At 36.9% G+C, this 22466-nt stretch overlaps 1 protein-coding gene, 2 long non-coding RNA genes and 1 pseudogene across 5 annotated transcripts; 2 read left to right on the forward strand and 2 right to left on the reverse strand.

Moving 5' to 3' along the window:
• The first annotated feature begins 1093 nt into the window (after positions 1 to 1093).
• LOC131790006 (monocarboxylate transporter 3) lies at positions 1094 to 4932 on the forward strand. The gene is given in 10 exon segments (XM_066166425.1): positions 1094 to 1497; positions 2050 to 2155; positions 2157 to 2238; positions 2561 to 2661; positions 2664 to 2747; positions 2749 to 2955; positions 2957 to 3349; positions 3806 to 4030; positions 4032 to 4176; positions 4560 to 4932. Coding segments are annotated over 9 exon segments (1482 nt in total). The 5' UTR covers positions 1094 to 1497; positions 2050 to 2068; the 3' UTR covers positions 4718 to 4932.
• Positions 4933 to 7145: 2213 nt separating this feature from the next.
• Positions 7146 to 12653, forward strand: LOC131790012 (ZP domain-containing protein-like; annotated as a pseudogene).
• A 675-nt stretch (positions 12654 to 13328) lies between these two features.
• On the reverse strand, positions 13329 to 15624 carry LOC136280885 (uncharacterized). 3 transcript variants are annotated; one of them, XR_010717450.1, is made up of 3 exons: positions 15463 to 15624; positions 14257 to 14466; positions 13329 to 13635 (listed from the first exon to the last, which is right to left on the reverse strand). It is a non-coding gene; the product is annotated as an uncharacterized lncRNA (long non-coding RNA). The 3 variants fall into 3 exon arrangements; XR_010717451.1 differs by lacking the exon at positions 15463 to 15624 and adding an exon at positions 15237 to 15328; XR_010717454.1 differs by lacking the exon at positions 15463 to 15624 and adding an exon at positions 15118 to 15247.
• Positions 15625 to 18215: 2591 nt separating this feature from the next.
• On the reverse strand, positions 18216 to 20531 carry LOC136280878 (uncharacterized). Its single transcript, XR_010717449.1, has 3 exons — positions 20373 to 20531; positions 19087 to 19279; positions 18216 to 18384 (listed from the first exon to the last, which is right to left on the reverse strand). It is a non-coding gene; the product is annotated as an uncharacterized lncRNA (long non-coding RNA).
• Between the last annotated feature and the right edge of the window lie 1935 nt (positions 20532 to 22466).

Here is a 22466-nt window from a genome sequence, read left to right on the forward strand (position 1 = left end):
CCGCTACTTAGTTCATTGGGAGCCCAAATGTGTTGCCATAAAAATCTCTGCAACTGGATTGTCTCCAGGAGTTAGATGAGTTTACGGGAAAGAAGAAAGAAAGGACTTCTTTTACTGACGGAGAAAAGAAGAAAAGAGAGATTATTGAATATTCAGTCGGGCGGAAGAAAGATTAATTGCACGGGCTCATCTTGGCCTCCATATTATTTTCCTATTGTCAAAATGCAAGTGGCCTGACGGGGCTTTTTCAGCTACGCTTCATGCCGTAAGCATTTAAATTCAAGTTTTGACCGACAGATATTACACAAGCAGATTTGAACAAAAAAAAAGTATTTACGTATTTCTGTCAGGGACAAGTTCTTCTACATAAGGTATAAGTATTTTCTACGGACCTGCCTTTCCCCGCTGATAAAAAAACAACCTTTTGTTAAAAACGAAGGGACTAATTGAACTCGGCAACGAAGATCAAATTACTTGGTCAAATTAATTGAAATCGATTCCAGAAAAGTTAAAAATGCTCTCAACCGACAGCTAAGTCCCCACTCTAAAGATATGGAAAGAAGGGATCGATCCAGAATATTCGCGAATCGTATATCGTAGGATCTTTTTTTTGTATCATCCAGGTGGTGTCGGTATCATAGAGCAACCATGCATGGCCGCGCTTGCCTAGTCTAAATTCTGAATCATTCGCTCTCGCGTTTTTAAATCCGAACGCCTTCTACGCTGATTTATAGCATTACTCGCTAGCCAGAACAGATCGCAATATGCCATAAAAATAAACAGAAACCAATTGAACCCACTAGGATAATTAATGATACATAGGAAGCGATGATTCATCCATCCTACCTAGTTAAATACTGGTACTCGTACAACCTCGGCAGTCGCAACAGATGTTACAAAAATCTGAATTTGCTAATTTCACAAATTATATAGAAACCCCATTGCAAATATTTTTGGAAATAATTAAGGCATGGATACAATTTTCGTCTTGTAATTCCTTGTCGGACATGCTACCTCATTTTGTTTTCCTAATGATAATGATAATTTTAATTCCGGGCGAAAACTGCCTTTGTCTCTGGAAAACTTCCATGTGGAGTTTTGACATTTCTTGAAGCCCATTTTATTATTGTTTATGTTACTGTTGCGTGATGCTTTGAAGCAGTCCGTCTTTTCAGCAAAAACATGGTCCTATGCAAAACAAAACGATTTTGAACTAGTGAAAAATAGTCTCAACATGGCGATACAAAACCTGTTTGGATCTTATACGGGAAAGTTAAGAAGTAGAAGATTGTCAAAACGTTCCTAATAGAGATGTTCTCAGTATATGTAAAATGCCAGAATAATCGAATACCACGCTTTGCTAAACTTTTAATTTATTTAGCTAAAATCCGCCTTTCAATTCTCTTTTTATTGACCTTGAACCTCATTATGTTTATTTTAGTTATGCTCCGAAAGAAACACTGAGTTGAAAAAACGAAAATTTCAAACCTCCGTGAGGTGAGTGATGATTAGCTTTACGTACATGACAGTTGATTTTGAACAGTATCAAGGCTAAGAAACAATTTTTAAAGAGAGGGAGGGGAGGGTGCAATCATATGTGTCTTGCCGGTGACACACTTTGCGATTTTTTTTCACCGATCGCGACGAACGAGGATCAATTCCTTTACGAAAGGAAACTCAAGGTGGTGCAAGTTCGGGTTGTTGACTATTTTATAGATGGCTTATCGCAAGGAATCCTACAAACATCCTTGGGAAAAGAATTTTTAAGCGGACTCCAGAGCTTCTCGAATTTACAGTAAGAATGCTGAAGCCTCTCAGTGAATTAAGAAGTTTTTCCTGTTCCACTAAATCATTAATATGGATTTTGGGGAGATTTAGTGGTCAATTACAACAAAAAACGTGGAGGAGACTCGGACCCCATAGTAGTAAACGTATTTTGGGGTCGAAAGAAATGGTACTCAATAGCTGCAGGAGCCAAATCGACCAGCCCACCAAAAAAGCATTATGAATTGGTTGTAAGTTATATATGCTTATACATCTTGTTTTAAGAAACGCGACCTAAACGAACATGAGGAAAATAGGTAAAGTTATGCAGCATCGGCCAGATAGTTTGTTTTCGTGGTTCGTTTGCGTTTGCGCCTCTTTGTGTCAAGGATCTGGACCTTGGTTTTGCAGTTAGCTATGGAGTGTTGCTTCCTGAAGTTATGGACGAGTTTGGGGAAAGCCGGCAAAAAACTGGTGAGTTAGCATGTGTTATCCTAAAAATTTCCTCGAAAATATGATATAAATGCGTCATGCAGTTAGATAGGTTTGCTTAGGATGATCCTTGGTAATGTGAATTTCATCCTTGTAATAACAGAATTAAGCAATTCTTTCTCTCAATATTCAATCTGGTTCTAGTTTTTTATCTTTTTTCTCCTTTCGAGCATAGAGCTTAGGTGTGAATTTAATAGAGTTACTCAATTTGTAATCTGGAAAGCTGTGAATTTAAGTGGTAACCTTTCGGCTCTCTTTTTCATCTATCCTAACTGATTCATAATTGACTGAAATTCAATTCCAGTTTGGGTCGGATCTATTGCATTTGGATTGACCTTTTTCCTCGGTCCGCTGGCGTCGTTTCTCTGTCAAATGATTGGATGTCGCTTCCCTGCCATGCTTGGATTGTTTACTGTTGTGGTACAAGCTTTTTGCTAACTGCACATGCGACCAGTCTTCAGTGGATGTTTTCCACATATGGCTGTTTGTATGAGTTTGGGTTCTTCGTTACTGTTTTCATCTTACCTTCTCATAACAGCAAAGAACTTTTGTAAATGGCGGTTTCTCGCAGTAGGGATCGTTTCAGTCGGGGGCAGCATTGGAGTCCTAATTCTGGGACCAGTGCTGCAGCTCCTGATAGACAATGTAGGCTGGAGAGGAACATACATGATGATGAGTATACCCTTTTTTGTGATGGCGCCTTATTTGTGGTGCTACATTTAGTGATCCTATTGTCGATTTTCGAGAGCCGAAGAGTCTACAATATCTTCTGATGGAAATAGCTACATTAAAGAAAGATACTGAAATTTCAGTAATTGATAGACATCGAGAGGACGTCAATTTAAAAACAGAAAGAGATTACATTAACGAGGATTGCTATAGAGTGGAGCAAAAGCTTAATAGAACTAGATCTCTGCAAGCAGTGGTAGTCAAGGCTAGCTACCTAAAGGATAAGAACAATAAGAATCCAAATAAGACAGGAACATTACGAAAGCTGTTGGACTTGTCTGTGTTCAAGGTTCCTTCTTACACTGTAGCGATGATAAGTCTTCTGTTGATGAATTTTGGACATTATGTACCTCAGCTATACCTAGTAAGTAGTCTGCAGTAATCCCTATCACAGGTAGCCCAAACTAGTCACCGGCTGCGTTTGAACTATGTTCTTATCACGCATTTGTAGAAATGTCGGGATTTCTGCTAGGAAACGATTGCATCAGGAAACTTAAACCCTTCAGGCTTTGGCTATAAAAAGATTGCCAACCACGCCCTTCTTAGTCACTGACGTGGTTTTAGGGTCGATTTATAGAGATTTGGGCCGCTCAGAACTCATCTTCTTTTTCATTCACTTAGCACGTGACGTGCCCTAGTAGTTAGCAATCGACATGTCATCGACATCGGACACAAAGAAACACGCGACTAACGCGAGGTCTGCTGGATATTTCTTTAGAGCAATACCAGACATTTGATACGATTGATACTGTCAGATGCAAGAATAAAATGTACGTTTTCCAGAATTTGTCACTAACTTCTTTACGATCTTGGTTCACAGGTAAAATATTGCCTCGATCTCGGCATTTCTGCTGATTCAGCCTCCCAGCTTTTTATTCTTCTTGGTTTATCATCCTCCGTTGCCCGCGTTATAACTGGGAGACTGTGTGACGTAAAGTGGATAAATGTGATTTATATTTACCAATTTGGAGACCTGCTTATCGGACTTGTTATCATTTCCCTCCTATTGATAAGAAGCTACACGGGACTTCAAGTTTTTTCCGTTTTTTTACGGCGTTGGGGATGGCATCTTCACCACAACGATGAACTCCCTCCTTGTGTTTAGTGTAGACGAGGAGCTCAGAGCAGCTGGATTGGGCCTAGGTAATATGTTATTGTCATTGGGGATAGTAGCCGGGCCTCCGGTTGCAGGTTTGGAAGCCATTATTATTGAAAGAATATACTTTAACACTAAAATCCAAGCTCTACAATGTCTCCCTTGCTGTAGTTTGTATAACATGCAAGCATCCATTACGAATGTAGAAGCTTGGGAGCGCATGTATTTGAAATTATCCAAGTCTTAGTATCATGTTGGATGAAAAACGCAATTCCAACTTTTAGCAACTTTAGAAGTTGTTTCATTATAACAATCGGGAGTTGCGGACGCTTTCTCGGTATTTTAAACTTAAAAATATCCATGTTTCTTGCGAAATGAGACTAATATCCTTTATTGATAGGTAACGATTTGGAAAATTAGTCCCTTTGACGGTCACAAACCCTATTTATTTATCAACGTTTTTTTTCTTTCTCTCCAGGACTCTTGGTGGATATGTCTGATTGCTACACCTGGGCATTTTTTATGGCTGGTATTGTGACACAATTAGCTGGTCTGATGCCGCTGGTTCTGTTCTTCTTTAAGAAAAAGAAAGACGATGGCCCTAAGGGATATGAAATCCGAGAAACGCGCTTGTGATTGAACTCAATGCTAGAAATTTTTCCCGTGTGGTGGTTGTCAAAACGTAGGCAGGGAGAGGTAGGATAAAGCCGATCCCAAGGAGAAATTTTCTGTGAAATGTTGACATAATTTGTGATTAAATGTGCGTGAAAACCGCGCCCTCTGACTGACAGAGCTTTGTTATGAAATCAGGACCTTAGCCAGACTTCATAACAAGACGAGGCAAGTTTCGAGCGCCGAAGGTGCGAGCCGCTTGGGGCTGGGTGGGGGGGGGGGTCTGTTTTGCAATATTTGAAATATAGAGGCTCAGAAATGCTCTTTTAAGCATTTCCCGTGGCATTTTCTTCAGAAAAGTCAATCTTGAGCGAAAATCAAGACGAGGCAATTGCCTCCTCTTACCTCATGCTAGCTATGGCCCTGAAAATACGCGCTTGATTCGTGAAAAAGTGAGAAACAAGTTTCTTTATCTTTTGCGTATAATGATTTGGCCTAAACGTCCGCTGTAACTTAATCAAGCGTATCTTATTTACAAGATGCAATGAATTGCAAGTGATGGTTAATATTTAATAATAGGGGAGTACACTTTACTTCAATTTGTTTTTCCCATCTTCTTTACTTTAACACAATCGACGCTACGTGAGAGCGTCATGAAAATATAAAACAGTGTAGCTGATAGTGTCATTAGCTGACATCATGCAAGCAACTGGCCTGGTGGAAACGAATGGTGGTTTGCGACAAAATGAAAACAATTAAGGAGACCAATATGATGAAATATTTGTATACATTTATTATAGAAGGGAAGAAATGCGCATATCGCGATACTCGATAAAGCCTTGTATCTTCAAATTTCCTTTGTTTCGCCTAAATCTTGATTTATGTCTGACGTCAAAGAGAAAGAAACTAATCTCTATATGGTGCGTTACCTTACATAGCTAGGTGTTCCATCACTATTTAAATAAAACAGTTGGGTTTCTTTTGTCTTTCTTTTTGTTTTGTTTTGCTTCTTTTATTTTTGGCATTGTGAATTTTTTTCTATTTCAGTCTCGCTTGTTCTGGATGCTTCAAGAAAGCTAAATTTAAAACGTAGACCTAAAATTTATGAGGTACAAGGCTCTTATCTAAGCGGGTAATTTATTATTATCACCTGAGTTTGTAACGTAAATTGGCCACCGTAAAGAGTTTCGAAGCTAACGTTTTGACCGTTAGCCCTTCGTCAGAGCGAATTATTCGCTCTTTACGGTGGCCAATTTACGTTATCAACTCAGTTGATAATACTTAATAACCCTGTTATACTCTCCCACTGACGCAGCACCAAGTTAAGTTTCGAAAGGAACGGTTTCTTTCTCTATTCTTTTATCTAACTGGTCATATAAATGAATGTTATTAGACAAACTGTCTCGGGGCATTTCAGGACCTGTAAGAATCCAGACTTCTCTGGCAGGCGAGTGGCTTTGCCATCGAATTTTAAGTGTAGGAAGGGGATCCTTGACGTAAAGTCCGAAGATAGACATTCTTAAACCTAAGACGTCCAGAAATTTTTAAAATGGGAGCTAAGTTCACTCGGCCAGAACTGATTGGGGTGATCAGTATACCCTTGTGTGTTGTGTGCGGCTGCGTTCAGTTTCTACTTAAGTTTTTTTCACAACATACTTTATCTATGAAACTAATAAGCTATCATTACAACCCTGCAACTAGTGATGCTTTTCATGTCTAACTTATTCCATCGAGACCTTGTCTCAGGAAGTTTATACGTTCTGGAAGCAGTTTATACATACAGGTTCATGGGCTGGAACACCGGTGATGTGTGAACTGTGGATAAAGAAGTGAATCGATGTTCGCAGTAATGAACACTACCTAAGCAGTAGAGGAAATAAGGCCTGAAAGAGATTCAGGCCTGCTGCTTAAGTAGTTTTTATTACTGCGAAGATCGCTTTCATGTTCACTCCGTTATCCGCAGTTCACATAATTATGATTTTCATATATTCACAGACACTTAAAAAAAACCTTTTCTATAAACACCCACATACTTACCAAATAAACAAAGGAATTGCCTGAAGGCCGGAAAAAAATTTCTGCACCCTCTTGTCATGAAAACAAATGCCATCAATTAATCATGAGTAAATAAATCGAGAGTAGATTGCAGCCACCGGCAAGTTTCTTTGATTTGTATTAACATGGGGTTAGACGCAAAACTTTCAGCGACGTTTAAACATGTTTAGATGTAAAAAGTCAATTCGTGTTCTATCATTTTAAATCTAATCTCAACATGAAGCGAGGGTGTACAATAAGACAATTTAAAAGTTTTAAATTCTTTGTTGAAGAGTTCATTTTCTAGAATCCATGGATGGATGAGCAACAATTGTTACTGACTCTCTGTGATGTTCGCTATTCTTTCAAGGAGACTAATTAGCTTAAATTTCTTTTGCTCTTTTGTGATTTGTTTTATGTTTTCTGCTGCATTCTGTTTGACAAGTCAGCCAAGTCATTCTCCTGCTGAAGTCAGATAAACGTGAGGCACGGCATACTTTCCAGTTTGCCGTGAATTTGTTTTCAGTCTTCAGAAAACAAGCCGCTTGCTTTCGTTGGTAGAGTCACAGGGGCCTAGAGATTCAACAAAGTAGTGAGATAGTGAGACACTAAGGTAAGTGGTTAGAAGATTCGCAACACTGAACAGCGTCAGTTATTTCATTGATTGAAACACAGTTTACCAGTCATTGCTGAACACAGATTAAATAAATGACTGTAAATATATATGAAAATCATGTATGTGCACTGCGGTTGAAGAAACGAATATAGGCGATCCTCGCAGTTATGAACACTACTGAACTAGTAGTTGAAATAAGGCCTGAAAAAAAAAAAAACTCAGTGTCACTTCGTTAGACAGATTGTGCATGCTACTAGAATCGTCGGATTACTTTTACCGTGTGGATCCAGTTAAGAATGAAGCATCTATGAAAATGAAAAGTATATTTGTTATCATATACGAAATAACGCGAGATCTTGGAATACTTTTATGAAAAGCAAGGTGAGTAGTAGATATTGTTATCGAGTAATTCACAGCAGGTCACTTAATCTAGAAAGAAGCTGTTTTTGCTTTGTTTCTTTAGTTTGGTTACCATATGAATAAGTGCCTTTCTTCTACACGCCCTGCAGCTTTGAACCACAAAACCATCAAGTACAAACGAAAAAAAAAATCATCATCTGTGGTTTGATGACTGCTTAGAACAGCTGAGTTTCATTATCCTAATTATCATTATATCTATAGGAGTTTATCAAAAACCCAAGTTGTATTTCGGAAACACAACTTGGATTTTATTATTGGAATTTTAAGATTTCCTTTTGATTTTAGACTTCTTAGTATATTTCGTTCTGTGTTTACTGTTTTTTTTTTAAATGGTAAGAATTCAAGCAAAATAATGATATTAATGTTAACAGAGTGTTGGTTTCCTCGTTACAGAAATCGGCGTCTAGTACATCATGAGGGAAAGAGTTTTGCTTGCATTACTTGTGCTTGTTTTTCAATACGTGACAGGTATGTGGGAGTTCAAGATCTGAATAGGCTTTGCCTCTTTCTGTTCAGCTCTTCTCTCAGCGAACTTTGTATTTACATTCAAAGTGTGAGAAACTACAAAATATATAGGTCAGTGAGAAAAATAAGCAGACTAAGAATTCGAAAAAATGAACTTTAAATGAGCGAGGGTTGCCTAAGAATGAATGAGTGACGCAAATCGGATTTAACAGCTTTAGCGCTGTTTATGCTCATTTTCTTCGAGATGCATCAATAGTGAAGCAGCTCCGCCTTTCACGAGACCAGAAAAGTAAAAAATCCTGTTTGAAGAGGTTATACACACACTAATCATTAAATATGAAATGTGGTGGTCAATAGAAAGGTGAAGATTGAAAGAAATGGCCGAATACTTAGAAATTTCGATTCATTTATTCATTTTGTTTGTTGTTGAACTGTAACTCACACGTCTTGTACCTAACAGACATTTTATTTGGATGAACGATGCGCTTTATTGCATCTACTCTTTATTGCATTGATTTAGTTATCTTTTCATAATTTACTTATTCATCCATGATCTGGATTCGTTTTCCTCTGATATCAGGTCAAAATACCATAGGCAGCGTTATTTGCAAATCCAATCACACCGTGAGTATCAGTATCAGCAACGTTGAAGATCTAAACACTTGGAACGAAACTCAGTGGGCAATACAGCAAAAAGCTGAATGTCAGCCAACATTTAGCGGAAGCGATGTCATCTTCTCAGACCTTGTGCTACCAGACTGCTCCTTGACTGCAGAGCAGCTCTCCGGTAGCATAAGATACACAATTGAAATCAAAGCTGAACAGTCGCCCCAGGAGATACAGGGCAGCTGCGTGTGTATGACCACCTGTACTTAGTGTTCTGTGACTATGACAATGAAGATAGAGCAACAGCATCCTTCGTATCAGTTAAGAACCGGGCAGCAAATGACTCAAGTAAGTTGCTTTCATAGTACTGATTATAAGGCTTGTAAATATTCTTAACCTTTAACTGTTTATCGAGCATCTCCAATATTTTCGGATAAACCCTCCAGCAAAGGCTTTCTTCAGCAACTTGGGAACGTAAATGCCGAGATGATGATCTATTAAACCAATTTTTAAGTCTTGTGAAGCAAAATCAGTGGAATTGCAGGTTATTTTTGAAAAGCTTCGCTGGATGACATTTTATCTTTATTGGTAAACATGGCATAATTTTAAAGGATTAAATTCTATTTTACCAGCTGCGGATGAAATCAAAGTAAAGAAATTATCTTTTGATGTAAGCTGCAATTTCAGTAATGGCAGAAAAGAAGCCATACTTCAAACACAAGGATAATCTGCTTGTTATAATTTTTTTATCTTCCATAGGCGGAGGAAATTTCACGTTTACTCTCAAAGTTTACAATGATCCCGCTCATACTATTGATGTACCCAATCCAGTTGCATTGGATCAAACTTTGTACTTCGAGGTTACGGTCGAAACTCAGAGTGCGGCACCCAATCTTGATCTGTTTCTTAAAAATGTTGGTCATCAAAGAGCAACGATGCACAGTCTATGGACGGAAAATTCGAACTCATAGTGGAAGGGTAAGAATTTCACTCTTGATCTAAATATTCATCAACTACTGTATACATAATCGTATCGGAAGTCTGGCGCGATAACTGATGCATATAACTTGGAGGAATTATAGCAAGGATATTTCCCAGTTTAAGTCACGTGACAGGTTTGAGCCAATCGCTCGACTTGTTGGCGGAAACATTTGATGCATTGTTCAAATAATTACTGCAACTGTTACTTATGGTATTTTTTAAAGGAAGTATACATCTACAGCATCAACGTACAATTAATAATTACATCAAGTAAGCTTCTGAATATGCGTGGTAATTTTTTCCGCGATCAATATCTGTTCTATAAAGAGTGCAGTTTTCTGAGAGTGAAGGTCAAGGAAAGTTAAAGCCTAGCGGATTAGAAACCTTTTAAATTCAGAACGTCAAGGAAAAAAATTTTCAAACAACTTACTGTCGAAGATGCTTAGTGCGTGGAATGTCGTCTTTTCAATGTTCTTCTACACGATAAGTTCTTGAACAAAAACTTTTGTTTCTTCTTCCGTAAAGATTGCAAAATTTCTCTCCTATCTAAATGAGGATTTTACCTGCGTTGGAAGCAAGGTTTAAAACGGGACGATATAATCTGGGCATTATGATATTAATAATAATAATAGTAATAGAAACAATTTAAGGCTTTTATTTCGGAAATAAATGTTTGAATATAATCAACTGCGCAGGCTAACTGAGGCATATTTGTTTACGTTACTTGTTTTGAAAAATGCCGCGCGAGCGAAAATATTCGACGGATTATGAATGCTTTGAGGTTGAATATCATTTTATATATGATCTCAAAATCTTACGCAGTTTGATATTAGATGGTCGCTTCATGCTTAATCAACAGCTGCGGCAACTCAGCTACGAGCGAAGATGCTTCAGATACTTTATCGTACTCTTGTAAAGAGGACGACAAAGCAGAAAACTTCACAATTCAATCTTACCGATATATTGGGGCTGAAAAAGGAGATGAGGTTTTTATCCACTGCGATCTCAGGGTCTGCTTGGCGGACGGGGGAAACTCCGCTTGTAGTTGCCCTACTTTAATTGAATGTCCAAAGTCGAGAAAAAAGCGCTCAGTAGTAGACGAGTCTGAGGTGTATAGTGTGACATTTGGGCCATTAAAGTTTGAGAGTGAAGAACAAGAAGAAAATGGTAAGTGAGTTTCATGGCTTTCAAGTTGTTAATTAGTCCGTCTATCATGGTTACTAGCTAAGATCTTATATATAGCTGCTGATTCCTTTCGAGGAATGTAGCAAGAGAATTCTTATCACAGCTCAAACCGGCTGCTTCAAAGTTAATCGGTAATCGTCTCGGAATCCTGAAGCATAACAATAGAGAGCATAACTATTGTGTTGCAAAACCTGAACTGAACCAATAAACATCAGCCAGCAAATCAGAGGAATGGAAATATGAAAAGAAGCTAATGAGAACGCAAAGTAAAGACAAGCAAAATGCTTGAAGCGCGGGAAAACGCATGTGACCGAGCTAAACCACCATTGGTTTTAGTTTTGAATCTGATTGGTTGACAGAATGGGTGTGAGTCTTCTAGACCCATCAAATAAGGAAATAAGCAAAACTAAAGCAATCTTGTATTATTTCCGAAACTCAATTAAACATTGCTCAATAAACTCGTGTTTCCGGGTAAAAAGTAACAGAATGGGGATTCAGACTGAGATCTTGGTAACATGAATCAAATGTGGATATGTGTTTCCTCACTAACATTTTAGTCTGGTGATTGGGAGAAACTTGAAATGTAATGCTTTCCATTTGATTGGTGACCACGCTGAAATTTCAGCTCTTTGATCGAGCTACGATTTGAGGGTCTCAATAGGGTGATGGCTTTTGCGTCTATCGGTTAAAATTTTGGCCATTTTGCGGCTAACGGTTAATTTCTTTCCGTTATGGTTCAAAGAAAATTTACGGGTAACTTTTTTTACGACTTACGGTTCAAACTGGTCAATTTTTGCGCCTAACGGCAAAGTTTTTATCCCCATTGAGACCCTCAGATATCCCGTATGTGGGAAACGGGGCAGGAAACTGCATTAACTGATGGCCTTAAATACCAAAAGGAGCAGAGGACTTGTAGAATGTTCACATCATTCCAAAAGAGATCAAGGAAGGCAGAAATTTGATATATATTTTTCTTAAAAGTGAGCACGGATGCTAAAACCTTTGAAATAAAATGTAGTTTGGACAGAGTAACAGATAACTAGCTTTCGTTTTCTTCGTTCAGCAGGATCTGATCACCTTGATGGGGATCACCTGGATGGGGAGAAGTCTTTCACAACAACTGTGGCAATCATTGCGGTCGTCAGTGGTATTGTCTCTATAGCAGTTGTGAGCGTGACCACCTTCTTGATCATGCGCAATCGCAAAAAATGGCGACAACATAAAGACCCAAGTATCGTTACTTAATCCATGGCCACACAGATTGCGCCCTTTTAAATAATGTACGGTTGTGAACCTCTCTTTTTGTTATGTTTTGAATGACAAGCAAATTTATATTCAAACAGGCTAGTTAGATTATTTGCAGTCAATCCTCAGCGTGATAATTGATTCGAGCTTCGTCCTCAACAACAACCACTTGATAAAAATGTCTCATGTGGAGAACCATTTAACAAATTTACCCTCGGTAACCTTTATGACCCCGAATGTCTTATGGATTATCCTAAAAAAAGTTTGCGCTAATGGGGTTTTTATCATATAGAATTAGCTTGGTCATGCCGCAGTTATAGAGGAATCTCAGCCACATTGTGTGAGTAGAAATAATGAAACAAGGTAACAATAAAGTAACAATGAATAAAGAAGAGCTCAAACCGTTAAAAAAAAGTTTAAACTCTTATTTGACTTCATAATAAGATTTCGCAAATTGATTTCCTGAGAATCTCCGTTCTGACCGTCTCGCTAAACGTTGTTTAAGCCTGACAATTTTTTTTTAAATTGAAAAAATGAAAAATGCTATGGAAAGGCGAGAAAACTATAGACTGTTCAAAATGTAATTTGCAACAAAGCATAAAAGCATCATGGGCTAAACTTCAGCTACGAATTTCAAGCTTAAAAACAGCAACCAAAACGACTGATCTCAGGCACAATGTTTCCAACTGAAAGTTTCTTCTATGAGACATGTGTCGGAAGAGGATCATTTTTTATTCAAATTGATTATTTCGTATAACCAACGAGCGAATGACGAAGGGCTCACGCTCGAAACGTCAGCTTTGAAACTTTATACGGAGGTCACTTTACGTTATCAACTCAGTTGTTGATAGTGTTAAATTACCCTTTTATACTCACCTACCGCAGTTTCTTTAGAAACCTGCCCCATTTATTTCGTATAACCCCTTCTATCTCCATTTAAATGTGCTTGCTTTCAGAGAAATTAATCAGAATATTATAGTCATGCTTACATACAATCTTAAGAATATAAATTAACGTATGTTACGTTAGGAAACTTATTGAATTGAATATTCGGATGGAACAATGAGATAGACTTTTCGGGATCAAAAGCAGCAATTTATTCAGTGACTTATGACAATATCCGAATATCATAGGCTGGGGATAACAGCAAAGATAAGCCTACATTTACATTATAAGTTAATCACTGACGTGGCATGTACGGAGAACTCATTCACCACACGACTTGATGTGCACTCCAAACACAGAACTGATTCTAGTATTTCTTTAAAAGTCATGAACTCTCAGTTGATGAAGTATCATGTATTTAACAGACAGGGATCCCTTTTGTTCACGAAGGTTTTTAATTGAGGATTTTTTTACTGTTCCTACGATTCTTGCTTTTGGACTCCATCTGTTGAAATGAAAAGACGTATTTTAGCATATCTTAAGACATTTGATTCTAGAAAAGGGATTCCTCTTCCTATTATCACAATTTCATTTTATTATTATCATTTTTTTTTATGAATAAGAACCATTTTCGCCGGCTTCTTTTTTCCTAACCCCGCCCTCTTCTCGTACCAGACCTCGGACGCGTAATTTTTTTCAAAATGGCGGCTATAAAAAACAAATTAGCCCTCATTCGCGAGGTGAGTCATATGTTATCCAGATATAAAAGGTAATTAGATGTGAGAGCTTCCGTTACTCTCGTAAGGGTCGACAGCTAACCACACTGAGGCCCTCCAGTTAAAATTCTTAGGGCAGTATTGACATTCCACTCATTTTTGTAGCCTCAGGAACATCACTAACCTATCTCTATGCAATATAAAAAATTTAAACGGGAACCTTTATTGACAATATTAACTTAATTTTCTATTTTTTATATGAAAAAATTTTTTATTTTTGATATGAAAACTGTACAATAAAAGTGAAATTATCAGGTTTTACTCTGTTAAACAAATACAAATTGATCAAATTCAAGGGTAAAGACTAAAATTGCTGCTTTTTTTTTTTTTTACATCTTTGCATGTCTTACCGTTAAATCGATAATGATGGTTTCTTTTTTGCTCCATTACTCTCCAAAGCTTTCCTTCTCCACCTCTTTGAGTGAGGTCATCCTTTTGAAAATGTCTCCCCCAGCGAATGCCGGGAAGCCCCTGTTCCTCAGCTTTTTGACAGTAAACCGAGAGAAGAACGCAAGAAACCAGGAATGAAACGAAAAATGCTTTAGAAGACACCATAGTTTCTACAGAAAAAAGTTCACATTACAGAAATAAAGTTTACAAGGAAATAGTTGAAGCACGTTTTTTCCGTGTATTCGTTTAGAAATATTTTTCCCTTTACTCGATAGTCGCCCCCAGGTACTAGCCCATACCTCATTCTGAATTAGAAATAAAGCTACTGAAAGCTCGTGAACAAAAAAAGGAAAAAAGGGAAGTTACTTTACAGTACATTTGCTTAGGAACACTTGCTATGTGACACAAAAATTAAAGAAAATGTCAATGAAAAGAAGTTTTTGAAATAATGATGTTGTTAAGCAATACCCGAAACACTTGAATTCTACTGTATTTATTTTGTGACCGTGACGCATCTATGTTTCAAAAAGAAAGAAAGCAAAAGATATACTTTTAAAGGTTCCGGAATTTGTGAAAAAGAATACCTTCCGAGTCACTATTGAAATTAGCTCAAAGAGTTTCAATTAGAGGATCTTGAACCTGTGAAAAACGCTGGAATAGAGGCGATTGCTTCAAGTTTTGGATACAATAATTAAAAAATATATATTCAGATATAGTGTATGTAAAGAACACATCGTAAAAACAAACTCTTACTGAGCTCTGGTTATTAAATCTATCGTTCTGACAGTAAATTATAGATTTTGAGAAATGAAAGGTCTCACATGCAATCTTTTTTTGTTTCCCGTTTTCGTTAAGTTAAAGTGAACATTCGATGACTCTCCGCCAAAATTACTATCGTACACCTCAAATATTACTGGCAAAAGCAAAAGAATTAGCTTACGGCAGGTTTGCATACTTGAGCTTTGTAGCCTATGTCGAGACCAGCGAAGTTTGGAATGTTCGAGTTTACAATTTAACTTAAAGGGTCTGATCGATGCCGAGTTTGAAGGAAAAGCTTTTAGAAACTAGGAACGATAAAACAAAACGGGCTTTCTCATTGGTGGGAATATAAAAGTATGTTTTGCTATCCTAACATTGTAGATACTGGATGGAAACATTGATCGTACCTGACGGACTGTTCAATTTGGATCTGTCTGCTCGTTCAGTTTTTTCAGCAAAAATGTTTCCTGTTTCGAAAACACTTGTCAAGTTCTTGTCTGTTTCGATGACTCTTTTTATCTGAAAGCCTTAAATTGCGTTTCGCGTGGTAATTAACGGCGCTATGTCCTGTTAATGAGCGCGGTAATTTCGCTTAATAAGTTGTGCCTGACCGGCTTATGTCCAAGATCCTTTGCTTGCCGATTTCAGTCGCTCTGTTGATGTGATCACTGAGACGAACAGCGAGTATCATTCTTTCTTTGAGATAAAAAACTGAACATAACTTTGCTTGTCAGTTTTGACACACATCACACTCAATTTCGATAAAACATTTCCCCATTTGCTTTCGCTTTTCTGCAAATAAATCAGGATGCTTCTGTCTTATGTTAAGAAAAAGAAAACATAAAGAAAAATCTGCATCTGCTGACAACCTTGATGTTTAATTAAAAGCCTGTGCGCACGGCAGACGTAAAAAATAGACTTAATAAACACTTGCTAAGAAGCTTGCGTGAAAACCGTGTCTGGGATGGGAAAGCAATTATTATTAGCAACTAGTTTCGATCAGATCAAATCTTCCGTTTCTCCTATCTGTATTTTAGCTCACGAAAGTTTAATTAACATAACTTTTTATATGTGAATTGCTTAAGGTTATCATTGGCAATTTTACACATTGTGTGGAGGATAAACATCATTAGCCTTCTTTCATTGACATAGATGAACTTCTAAATGGCGCGGAAGCCGGCTTTCCTCGTGCGTTTGTTTTCGTTAATGCAACGGTAAATACTATTTCCGTCATTAAAATTTTTTGCCCTACGTTTTCGTATGGTATCTTCCAAATTGTCTTTATCAGTCAGTTCATCGAGGCTTCAAAAGATATGAAGAGGCTACCAAAAACTGATAAGCAGCACTTTTCAAGATCTACTTGAAGATGAGTTCTTGAAAAGACAAACAAATCAGCAACAAAGGAACTAATTTCTGAAGGAAAAAGAAACGGATTTCAAACGGGCTAAAAGTTTAGGGCGCAAAAAGTGTCTATTTTCTTAAAATTATTATTCATCCAATCACGTAACATGATTTAACAAAGTGAAAAGGCGGTTGCGGAACTACATTTACAGAATCGTAAGGTCTTTTCTTTTGAATCTTTTATTTAATTATACCCATCATTCATGGTTTCCGCCACTTAGCTCTGAGTGGTGTGAGTTTATCGCCAAAACTTCAAATCGTCCCAAGGGTGCACAAGCAATAACGAAGTTCCTTAGGTAAGCACACAGGTCTATGTATTCGTTGAGTGAATGTTTATTGCGGATCTATCTCACTCGATTTCTTGTTTGAAGCTGACGATTTTCTGATTGGAAATACGTTCAAATTTACTTAATAAATTCGACACATTGTTCGCATGTAACTCGCAACCGCTGTTAAAGTCTAGCATATTCGTCACTCAGTTTGACCCATTTTAGACTACTATTGGCCATAGCAATAAGATGAGAGGTTTCTTCCTCGATGCCTTAGTATAAGAATATGCCTTGAATAACCTTTTTAAAACTGCAAAAGTGAGCCGCATGGCAAATTGGTAAAATTAAACGAAAGTCTTCATCTTCTTTCTTGCCGTACGGTCTACGATCCAGACATCACATGAAGTCTCCTAAGTCCTAAAAATTGATCGTCGTCGTCGTCACTTTCTTGACAGAGATAAATATGCTGCCTTAGTATAGGAATATACCTTGAATAAACTTTTTTAAAACTGCAAAAGTGGGTCACATGGCAAATCGGTAAAAGTAACCAAAAGTCTTTTTCTTTCTTGCCGTCTACGATCCAGACGTCACATGAAGTCTCATAAATCCTAAAAATTGATCGTCGTCACTTTCTAGACAGCGATGAGATAAATATAGAAAATTACGGAAATCATCGAATTGCAACACCGCCTGACTAGCAAGGCGTATGTCTTCTTCTGTTACACAGGCCCAAGATAGCCGATAAATGGTGAGTTAAAGCAAAGGGCTTTACCTCTGACCATCCAAAATAATGTTATCATTGCACCTTTGATCAATTAAGGCGTAAGTTGGCTTTAGCTCAAGTAGGTCATATATGCATCCGTTCAAGTTGTTAGTAAATAAAGTCCTGAGAAGATCACTCATGAAATCTGTGCTAGAAATACTTTTAAGTGCCCTGAATAAAAATCTCGACTTTACAATGTCAAAATCGCATTTCCTCTATAAGCCTTAGTACCAATAAATTTATGTTTCAGTGAGTCTTTCCTACTGCCTGTAGAATATTTTTTGATTTAAGTACGTCTGTATGTATTTACATGAATGGTGCTTAAGTCCAGAAGTTGGGCGAAGTATCAAGTTTGGTTTTATAAAAATCAGCAGCAAGAGGAAATAGGTGGGAAACATGTAAAACAGCACAATATGATCGCTCATAGATTTAAGGTCGTTAAAAAATTGTGGTTTCTCGTTGAAGTGAAAACACTTTTAGTGAAGCATTATGAAACAATACTTCATTACAACCCACTGTCTTATTTTAATGGTGTAAATTCGTTTTCAGGTTAACGATTATCGGGCGTCGCATTTATGCATTAAAATTCAAGTCCTTTTGCACGAAGAAGTGCTGCTTCAAACCAGAATGGAAATTTGAAATATAAAAGATCGGCAGGGGAGTTATTTCTAACGCATACAAAGATAGAGTCACTCAGAAAATCATAAAGCCACTCTGTAAAGAGAAATTCAAGTTGAAACAAGTTTAATAACATGAACGTCAACTGAATTTGATATGCTAGAGTACGTAGCAACATTTTTATGAATTCCAAGCTTGGGACGTGGACTTTGTAAACTGCATGTTTAATCGGTTTTAATCGTAGCCATATCCTCGTATATCTCTGTTCCTCTCTTCATCTGCAGGAAATTAACGAAAGAATTCCATCAAAATGATTGATTTTAAGATTCAATAAATCTCATGTCGCTCAGATTACTGCAATAAATGTTGCAAATATTAAGCCTTCTCCCTCACCAAGAGATAAATATTTTTATAAGATTCTACATTGCGACGCCAAACATAATTTTTTTAATAACAAAATAATGTTTTATGAACGAGCGAGGCGAGAACTCAAAAATAGCACGAAACCATGATGTGTGTGTATGAAATTCCTTTTATCTAATATCCATTCTCTGCAATATTTTTAAACTTCGATCTTGCAGTGTTAAACCACTTCGTGTGAAATTTTGTTTGATCAATGCTGGCTAACGGATAATACACCATCTTTGGTGCCCAAAAATTCTAAGATCCCAAAAATGATTACATGAATGAATTGATAAATAAATAAATAGAGAAATGAACAAACTGTGCTCGTAGATAAATGATCTCAGTCATGTCTGTTGCTAATTTGAAATTTTCCTCAAAAACAATAACATTCTTCACATCTGAAATAATTGTAGAAAGGTTCCATACAGTCCTTCGGTTAGAGCAAGTAGGACCAAAATACTCATGTTTAATAAAATAACTAAGGCCATCAATTAAAGGATGATAATGAAAGTGTAATGAAACTACCATCAAAATCCAGAAGTTTTTGATAAAAGAAAAAAAAAGGAATAAGTTACCGAGGTATTCCCGTTTCTTGTTGTACCGTTGCATGCGCCAATTTCCGAAGTTCTCTGACGCAAACTTATCAGGAAGACCGCTGTCCCTTTTACCCCATCGCAGCGCATCTTTTTGACTCACAACTGGCTGGGTTAAAAGTAGAATTACTGCGCATATCAAGAGCACAATAGTGAGCTGGGACTTGGATACCATCTGCCACAGTGAAAATACAGTGACTCGGTAAGTGTTAACGTTTCTTTGAAATACACGTGAAAAGAGTTTTTTCAATGTGGGCGTTTCACTGTTGTAGCAAAAATGGTTAGTAATCGCAAGAAACAATGATTATTTTGCTTCAGTTTCATTAAATCCTAGCGCCGGAAGGTAGAGAACAAAATGTGTTTCACCCCTCCCACATTTCAATCAATTCAATTTCCGTTTTCAATTTTTTTTCAAAAAGCTCAAACTTGACTCTTTTTTTCTCTTGGCTCAGCAACACAGTTTGCTTTTGAAGTCTAAGCAGGTGGACTCACTGTAACGATGAAAATTCTACAATTGGAAGCGGATTCAAAATTTCTTGCCGGCTCAAGTTTTTCGAAAAATAACTTAACCACAATGGTGATATTGAACTAACTTTCTTGAATCAACTTTCTTGATCGAACTTTTAGGTGTGTATCATTACGCCAAAGTACAAATTCTGTAGTAAAAAAAAAAAAGAAAATCTCTCACAAAATACTCAGAAGGGAAATAACATTGATCCCAGTTCATCTTAACAATGATTAATGGAACTGAAGACAACGAAAGATTCTTTAATCATTACAAAATAAGAAAGAAGCGTAAAATGCAAATGCGCGGGACATGAACAAAAAGGAAACAAAAATCACAAAAGCTACAGCTACCTGAGACAATTCAAGAGAACTGCTACGATTTAAAACGTTTTCCCAGGATTGACAATTTTTCTTTTTAATTCTCATGTTTTCAACATCTGGTGTGATTACATTCAAATTTAATTTTTACAAAAACTTCCAACGTGGAGCATTAAAATGGATTTGCTCGCCGCACCTTCTTTTGCAAGTTTGAAAGAAAGTAAGAGATCCTGCCTGGTCTGATGTGCAAAAATATAGAAAAGAACTGAACCTTTTGTGTTTTGAGATGAATACCATAACTAATGAGTGTTCAGGCTAACAATGTAAATAGCTGGCTTTGAAAAGCGTCCTTTCAGCGTAAAATCTCTATTGTTTTAGGGTATTGGAAGTCCACGTCAGTTTTAAGTTTCCAAGAAGTGAATGCACTAAAGCTAAATACTTACCTTGAAGTTTACGCGTGAACCCTAGAATACCACAAACACTTTTGAGGAACAAGAGATCGCTGTTGATATATATTTGCTTTCTGTAAATTAATTTACCCCTTAAGCGTAGTTCACATTTTAGGTTAGGAACCATGCAGTAAGATAATGTGATTATAGGCAAACAAAACACTTGTCGGTTCGGAAGCGCGACGTTAATTTGCAGCTTTATAATGTTTCCGAATACCATATGGGCATTCACATGTCAGTGGCTGCAATTGTTATTAATTAAAAGCCTAAATGGCTAGACTATTCTTGATCTCTCTTAAAAAAGAGTTTAATTTATTTTAAACATATCAAAGCCTGAAAAAAAATTGTTAAAAGTCGATTTGAATTCTGAACCTCCAATTTAAAATATTTCCATTTTGTATCTAATGTTTGCCTCAGGTTATTTAGATAGGAAAGATAATCGAACGAAAGCTTCATTTTCATCGAGGACCTAAATTAAAACATAATGAAACCAGGATATGAGAAAAAGATAAACTAGCTTTCTTCAATGCTAAATTTCCCCGTTTTTCCTCAACGCAATTTGTAATTATTTCCTCCAGGGCTAAGAGAAATGTCCACAAATTTCATGCACTAAGCATCCTTTGTTCCATTTAAATGATTACTGTTTTGTGTTCAGTTAACAATATTTGTTAGCAAACGATTGTCTCCAGAAATCTTATCGCAGGATTTACTTTTAAGGCAAATTGCAGTTGAGTGTTTGCGAAGCATTATTTATTAAATCGTTGTGGAAATGTTCGTAGAGAGCAGAGGAAAGAGCTAGTGATGCATAGAAGTGTTCGAAACAATTTCCGTCTGTAAGATAATGTTGACATCGTAGTTGGACAAATTCTGGGAATAGTAACTGTTATTTACAGCAATGAAATGAATAAATACAAATGGAGCTGATTAGATTTAGCGGCTTTGAGTGTAATTCAGCCATTCCCGACAGAATCTAATGTGGCCTGAGGATGCTAACCGTCACTTAGATATGTCGTTTTCTTCAATCAGCGGCATCGAGCACTTTCAAGTTGATGTTTTTTCATTAATGATCTCTCCATGAAAGATTAAAATAAGAAATTAAGTTGAGCTTGACAAGAATAATCTTTCTCGTTTTTACAACTCTTTAAAGTTCTTTTTATCATTACTGTCTCTAAAACAAGTTTTAATTATGTATTTATCGCCCTAAATTTCCAACAAGTTTCCCCAATCTTAATGAAAAAAAAAAAAAAAAAAATGGAAAAGAAGACGAACGTGAAAAAATACGAAGAGCTTAGCCATACTTCATGAAAATCTTTAAAAAAGTTAATTCCAACGTAACTTGACTTTTTGATAGGGTACATATTTTGACTTCTATGCCTTATCAAATGAGAACACGGAAAAACTTGAAAATTATTCAAGGAAATTTTGTTGAAATTTGATTGATTTCGAATGACTGATTCTTTACCTTAGTCCCAAGAACAATAAACGATTACAACGACTAACTCAATTTCTTCTTCTACTAAGAATCCATTACCTTGAATAAGGTGTTATGACAAACAAGGTGTAAGACAAACAAGAAACAGTTTTCCTATCAACCTCGTTCCCATGGCCTTTTCCCTTACTTGAGGGAAAAGGCCATGGGAACGAGGTTGTTTTCCTATGTGGAGGAAAAAACTAACGAGTAAATTCGTTCCTCATTTCTGTGAAGGATCAGAGAAAACAATGACTGTTCAAAGTTGATATTTACAAGTTATTGCTTAGCAACGCAAAGGAGATAATCTGAAATTCAGCCAATCAAGTTCGAGTTTTGTAATAACTCAGTAAAATGATTGCGCATGAAATGTTAGCCGATGCTAATCTGAAAGACATCCCTAGAGTCAGGTGGTTAATTCAGCACACCATTTTTTTTTTATTCACAGTATACTTCGTATCAATTATTTCCGAGGAGCTCTAATCATATGCGAACTGATCATTTCCAGTTGCAGTTAACGTTGGTACCTCGATTGATTCATATAGGCTATTCAACAGAAATCGTCAAAAGAGAGCAGTTGTGGATAAACTAATTTCTGTCGGAAGATACGTCGGACTTTT

Source organism: Pocillopora verrucosa, chromosome 1, assembly GCF_036669915.1.
Source record: "Pocillopora verrucosa isolate sample1 chromosome 1, ASM3666991v2, whole genome shotgun sequence".
Classification (NCBI taxonomy): Eukaryota; Metazoa; Cnidaria; class Anthozoa; order Scleractinia; family Pocilloporidae; genus Pocillopora; species Pocillopora verrucosa.